The sequence below is a fragment of the Arachis hypogaea genome, chromosome 3 (assembly GCF_003086295.3).
Source record: "Arachis hypogaea cultivar Tifrunner chromosome 3, arahy.Tifrunner.gnm2.J5K5, whole genome shotgun sequence".
Taxonomy (NCBI): Eukaryota; Viridiplantae; Streptophyta; class Magnoliopsida; order Fabales; family Fabaceae; genus Arachis; species Arachis hypogaea.
In genome coordinates, this window is record NC_092038.1 from 9,059,522 (window position 1) to 9,066,690 (window position 7,169).

Sequence of the window (7,169 nt, forward strand, 5' to 3'; positions counted from 1 at the left end):
TATTTAAAAGCTAAGTCTAGATCAAGATAAATTTGACTTCCCCTCCTGACTTATGTACATTTCTAAAATCAGATATAAACAAATTAAAGAATCAATGATAAATTTATCTTTTAATAAAAACTATTTAAATTCAAGAAAAATATGTGATGAAATATAATAAACCTAGTTAGGAATAAAAATAAAATAAATAATTAAAAAGAAGGCAAAGAGAGAAAATAAAAGATGTAAAAAAAAGTAGCGTAAAAAAAAACAAAAAGTTTACGTCAATGAGAAAAGAACAATTTACAAAATATAATCAACAACAAAAAAACTTACAAAATATAGAATAATATGCTTTTATAGCAATCAAGATATAGAATTAAGGAACATAAATCAAAGTAATAAATGAATCAATAAATTAATAAATAAATTTCATAAAATTGATAATACAATAAGAAACTTTTTCGGAGGTATAGATGAAACTAAATTAAAGAGCAAGAAAATATTTGTCTTGTTTATCTACATAAATCCTTATAAATTAAAGAGGTTTCGTCTAAATGTAGAAGGAAAATAAAAAATATTTAAAATAAAAAGTTGAAAACCAAAGAGGCATCTTCAATTTGATAATAGTTATTATCCTTTTTATTTCGTATTTTAAGAATTTAAATGTGTATTAATATATCAAGTATCTAATTAACTATCATATTGGAATATTGTATTTAGTGTATAAAAAAACTAATTATATTGCTGTAAAAAGATTATTATATTATCATAAACTTAATTATTTTATTATATAATGAATTTAATTGTTCTTCTATCTAATTATTTTATTAAAAATATATAAAATAATATACATATATATAAATGTATAATATTTGAATTAATAATTCATTTTTTGTGATCATAACAATTTTGTTCTAACCCTACTATCACGAGCACATTGATAGCCTCTATAAGGAAATAAAAACAACAATCATTAATCAAATCATTGTATGTGGGGCTAAAAATGGACCAAGTTACTCATAAAAAATTTATAATTTGACTCCTTTTAGACTTGACTCGATCCGACTTATTTTATTAAATAAGTTAGATTTAAATTTTTTGTAAAGATTATTAATTAAAAAGGTTAGAAGATAGGCTTTTAAAAAAACCTATAAATTTTGTTGTGCTGATTGGCTAAAATATTTTTTATAATAATAAATTATTCTTAGTTTAGATATTCACTCTTAATTTAATTTAGAATTTTTAATTTTTATAATTTACAAAACATATTTTTTAAATAGGTTTGTAAGTTTATCGAGTTTTAAATAAATTGGATTTAACCTAAAAAACAAAAAAAGTCTAAAAATAATAATAGACCTAGGTTTAAGTCATTTATTTATAACATAAACTAAATTTATTATAATTATAATCCTGTTCGACTTGATCTATTTTTCACTCTAATTATATAAAAATAGTATATTTCTTAATGAAAAAATAAGATTAAATCATATATGATTATATATAATATGACCATAAATCAAATCATTTCTAATATGATAGCTCTGTATGATGATTCATTTTTAAATTGGATCAATAAAAGGATCATCATCCACCATAAGGACTAAGACAATTTAATTATATCTAATATCATCTCGTTAATTTTGTATAATTTTAATAGAAATCAATTAAGTACTTGTTTAAATGCTATTAAATCAATAAAAAAAATTTAATAATTTTTTTTATATTTTAGTATGTTTGATAAATTTTTAATAATAAAATAAAAATATTAAAAAAATAAAAAATTGAAAAGTTATAATTTACATCTTTTATTAAATTTTTTTTAAAAAAATATTTTTTCATATAATAAATTAACAAAAAAAGTATTTTTATATTATTTTACCATAACATAATTGATAAATAAAAAGATTTTTTTACATAAAATATTCAAACATAAAATTATTTTTATTTTTATAAAAAATCTTTTAAAAAAATAATTTTTTTTGAGAATTAAGTCCAAACAAATTCTAAAAAAAATATTTGAAAAATTAAATTCTAAAATAAACTGAGATTGACTGCATGCATTAAAATAATTTTTTAAATTTTAATTACACTAATTATATTTTTGAGATTGACAAAAAATATTCTATATTAATTCTCATTATTTTTTCGTTCAGTATTAATAGAGACTAATACAATGTATTTTTGTTAAACAAAATTAGATCCATTAAAATCAGAAATAAATAGTTAAATTGGATCCTAAAAAAGAACATGATCTCTAATTTAATCCTTAAAAGATTTTTTTAATCAAATATCCAATTAGGCAAAAGGAGTAACTGATTAATTTTAAATCTTTGTCGATGACAATTTTAATTAAAAAATTCTTTCAAAAATTAAATTGAAGATCAGTGATCTTTAAAGCACCAATTTCAGCATGTATTATTAGAATCGGAGGTTGTTTTGTGAACAAATTACTCCAAATTAGCTTTAAAAGTTGCAAATTATAGGATTTCCCTTACAGGTTTGTAAGAAACCGTGAACCTCAAGCACCCTTCCCAGTGGCTGCCTCATTCCCACTCTGAACCCGCTGCTTCCGGCCTCGCGACCTCGAGTCGCCGTCCGTCAGCCTCTGTCTCCCTCCGTATCACATTGCATCCAGCCACTCGCCAGGTTACTGCGTTTCTCCGTCAGAGCCTCTTATAGTCTTATGCCTCCATCAGACGAAAAGGTTTCTCCTTTATTCTCTAATAATCTTGATGCTCTTGTTGCTTTCTTGACTATTAACTTGTACGGTGTGGACTTTGGCCTATTATAGTTTTAGCATTATCATGAAACTGAAATTTTTTCAAGTAAACAAAGAAGGGGCTTGCTAGCTGACCTCTTCAGCAGAGGTGTTAGAAGAGACATATGTGATCATATATTTTTCTTCTTTTTTGTTTTAATTTGAATTTTCAGAACATACAGATAAGTAGTAATTTATTATTGTGGGGAGTTCTTGTTCATATGCATGTCTTGCTTTTATGCACAATGGATTTATGTTGTGTGTGTTTTGTGTCTTTAAAACCACCCTTGTGCACTGCCCTTTGTTCTGATATTCTGATTTTTAGAAGATAGGAAAGAATTGAATTGCAAAACCACTGCTCACTATTGTGCTATTATATATTATAGTAAAGATTTTATCTGTTAACACAATTGATTTGATACCCAAATTAAACATCATGATGAAGGGATTTCACATTGGCAAGAAGGGATCGATAGCTCAACCTTGAAAGGATTAGATAGAACTATTTGCATTGAGCTACTCAAAAATAAATGATGTTGAATGGATTTTACAAACGACTCCTTCCGTCACCCCCTGCAATTGATTTTGTTTCCAACAATGGGAAGGTATGCTTGTTTCAAACCATTCTTCATCACCTGTTAATGGCAATTTATTGATGCAGGCTAAATTTTTCTAACTTACACTTGAATTATTCACGTATAGATACAATGTTTTTTAAGCCTGCAGTTTGTGGTTGATGTTGGATTCATCTTTCTTTAACTGTGTCAAATTCGCCACTAAATATTCTAATCATAAACAAAAAAATAGTTGATTTATTTATTTATTATTATTATTATTATTATTATTATTATTTATTTAATTTTGTAGTTTTTCACGTGCATCCAATTACGTGACGTCATGTCAGCAAAAATAACTACCTTTTAAATTTTTCGCATGAATGGTTATTCAAATTGTGTAAAATGTTCTACACTATCAATGCATTAAAATTAAACTCTATTATTATTATTATTATTGTTGTTGTTGTGAACCATGTTTTGTGTTGTGAACAGACATTTCTATTTATATAATTCTCATTTTTTATTTTTCTAATATATAAATATTCTAATTAATCGAATTTGTTTGACCTAAAGATGATTCTAGTTTCTACTTTATGCCTGTTCTTTGTTTGCTATATTAATTTTTTTTCATTGAGTGACAGAAACTTTTCTTAGAAGCCTATCAAAATGGAACCATGCAAGGCTTCAACAGTTTGATTTCCCATTTCCAAACTCAAACGGAACTTACTTATTGTGGTCTCACAAGTCTAACCATGGTCTTAAATTCACTTGCCATTGATCCTGGAAGGAAATGGAAAGGTTGGTATGCCTTCATTGTTCCACAAATATTAACCATTCTAAATTTGTTAATCAATCAAAATTAATCTATTTATATATTTTATAAGTTATATTGTCCTCACCTCCAATTTGTAGTTACAGTTAACATTATTATATTCAATAAATCCTAGTTTTCAAATTTTGCCTTGTCTTTGGAAAATTTATCTGTCTAGGACCTTGGAGATGGTTTGATGAATCTATGTTGGATTATTGTGGACCTTTGGAAACTGTCAGAGCTAATGGCATCTCATTCGAGAAACTTGCATCCTTAGGTCATTGTGCCGGAGCAAAAGTTGAGGCATTTCGTGCAAGCAATATCACTATCGATGATTTTCGCAAATATGTCACCAAGTGTTCAACTACTGATGATTGTCATATAATTGCATCATATCACCGAGCTGCTCTCAAACAAGTATGTATGTTGATGGTCTCTAAAATTTTTCTTTCTCTGCTTGATGACTGAATATGCTTTTTGGTAAGCAAATAAGACAAGATAATGTTGTGCATATATTTCGTTCTAATTAAAAAAAACATAATGCTAATAATGGTAACTAAAATTTTTATGGCAGACAGCAGGTGGGCACTATTCTCCCATAGGTGGCTACCACGCTGGAAAAGACATGGTTCTTATTTTGGATGTTGCGCGGTTCAAGTATCCTCCCCATTGGGTTCCACTTTCACTTATTTGGGAAGGCATGAACTATATTGTTGGATCAACTGGAAAAACAAGGGGGTAGGGTTATTGACATTATTGGACAAAGTTATCTGATTGATTTATGTGCCTGCTGGCCAATTTAAGCACTTATGACTTGAGGTTTAATTACTAATTGATCAATTTTGATGTTAATTATGTTGGTAATTTTTTCTAGTTATTCTCTTCAGGTTCTTGCTTGTATCAAGGCCTCACAAGGAACCTAACATGCTTAAATAATCTGGTATTCTTCTTTCCTTTGTATATTGACCCAAAACTTGTTTAATTTCATCATATAAAAAAATAATAATATTAAATTGTTTGAGAGTTTCTTTAAATGTGCATGTGTGGATACAGAGATTTCACTTTTCATTTCCAGATAAAGGATAAACCAGTTCCCTTTGTAATTGATATCATAATGATGTTCCTCTTCTATTTAACAATCAGAAGATTTGAAAGACCTCTGTATGATTCTTTCACTTATAATCACGTTACTTCTATCTGATTTTGAGGAATGCATCGATTGGATTGCAGAAATCAAGAAGCCAGAAGGTGTGGTTCCAATTTTAAGCACCAATGGGAAATCAGGTTTTGCTGACAAGCTTTACATCAATTTGTCATATGATTTATACGTTTAGAGATAACAGTAGTTAACTAGTTTGTTATCCAGAAAAAAAGTATTGAAATTGTTAATCACCTTTCATATAGTTCAAGGTGGATCTTGTTTATAGATAAATACATTATAATGTAACCAAAACTAATCAGGATTTTTCACGCCTCTCTAATCAGGATGTATGTTTCACATTTTTGAACCCTTAATCAAAATGTATGTTTCACATTACTGCAAGCATAGCCTCATCTTTGCTTCGAAATCATTGTTTGATCACGAACTCTCCTTCATATGTGAACCCACTCCAATCATGATCAACTTGTTGCATCACACCGAGATTCAATGTGGAAAAGTTTCTCTGATATTGATGTAACTCTGAAACAGAACCAGGAGCTTGTATAAGTAGGTCACTTCCTTGGTCAGTATACTAGTGCTGAAGAGTGTAAAAGAGAGGTTTTGAGTTAGTTGGCTTTAGGTAGTGCAGAGTGAACCAATTCTGTTATAGTGCATAAATATCTAGAGGTTGCATTGTGTGTATAAATAGCATGTGCTCTCTATAACAAACTCAACAGAATCAGTTTATCACATTCAATACACAATTTCTCATTTCATCTTCTCTTTAGTTTCATTGTTCATAATAGTATTCTTGTTCTTCAAAAAACTTAAGTTTCTTCAATTCTCAACAGTCTTCATCAATATTATACAGAATATTTAGTGGCTCTTCATCCTCCTCATCTCGAATGATATCCCCTACAACATCTCTTACTTTCATGAAAGCTCTTGTATCGAACACACCCTTGGGCTAATGTTATTGGAAGTCTATATATTCAAAATCTTAGAAATTTGCTTTTGGCCAAGAGTTATTCCTTCTATAGTTATTGTAATTTCACTATTGTGGTGAACAGAAGTTATCATTTTTTTGTGGCTACTAATATATCACGTTATTAGCTCTCTTTGGTTACGTAAATTTGCCTTTAAATCTCACATCTCTTGATCATTTGCCTTTTCTCTCTTCTTCCCAACCGTGTGAATTGCAATGGCAGGGGTCACTTTTGTTCCAAAGAACAAATCATTCCTATACATGCTTAAATAATTCCTATACATGCCTAAATCGCATTGGGGACGAGCAATTTAGGTTTTCTTTTCAAATTTTTCCATCTTCACCGGCATTTAAATTAAATGTCTTCATAACAAAATTAAACTTTCAAAATCTAATGCGATTTACTTGTATACTTTTAAATAGCTCAAATTCATTGTGATTATTTATTACTTTTAAAAATAAAGGATATATATTAATAATGGTGATACTATAAGTATAAGCATTTTTTTAACCAAATTCAATTAAGTTGCACAAACCCAGCAAAAGAAAAAGTGTGCATGCATAACTCCCTTCTCTTTCTCCACTATTTTTCAGCATAGAAATTTTGGTTGGAGAATACAGAAACTTATTGATATAATATATAAATTTTTGTACATAATTCAAAAATTTTCTGCGCATAACATATAATTTATCAATATAGCATAAAGATTTTTGCACATAATAACTCAGAAATTTTTGTACATAGCACATTAAAAATTAATGCAAATGTATTTGGTTGGTTTGGTAATTCAATGTTTTAGACATGTGGTTCTTCAAAAATTTATGTGTTGTGCACTAAATTTTTTGGGTATGTCTAAAATGAGCACAATAATTATGTGCTTATTAGATGTGCTACATTTATATAGACCATTAGATTTAATTAGATGAAAATTGAA

General features: G+C 27.8%; 1 protein-coding gene across 1 annotated transcript; it reads left to right on the forward strand.

Annotated features, from left to right (window-relative positions):
- The first annotated feature begins 2,518 nt into the window (after positions 1-2,518).
- On the forward strand, positions 2,519-5,470 carry LOC112789329 (glutathione gamma-glutamylcysteinyltransferase 1). Its single transcript, XM_025831175.3, has 7 exons — positions 2,519-2,686; positions 3,186-3,345; positions 3,939-4,095; positions 4,287-4,525; positions 4,683-4,846; positions 4,996-5,048; positions 5,339-5,470. The coding sequence occupies exons 2-6, from the start codon at positions 3,271-3,273 to the stop codon at positions 5,042-5,044; spliced, it is 684 nt and encodes a 227-aa protein (XP_025686960.1). The 5' UTR covers positions 2,519-2,686; positions 3,186-3,270; the 3' UTR covers positions 5,045-5,048; positions 5,339-5,470.
- Positions 5,471-7,169: the final 1,699 nt, after the last annotated feature.

Coding starts and splice junctions, on each gene's coding strand:
- LOC112789329 (XM_025831175.3), top strand. CDS start 3,271: ATGATGTTGAATGGATTTTACAAACGACTCCTTCCGTCACCCCCTGCA. Junction 3,346..3,938: donor TTGTTTCCAACAATGGGAAG/GTATGCTTGTTT, acceptor ATTGAGTGACAG/AAACTTTTCTTAGAAGCCTA. Junction 4,096..4,286: donor TCCTGGAAGGAAATGGAAAG/GTTGGTATGCCT, acceptor TTATCTGTCTAG/GACCTTGGAGATGGTTTGAT.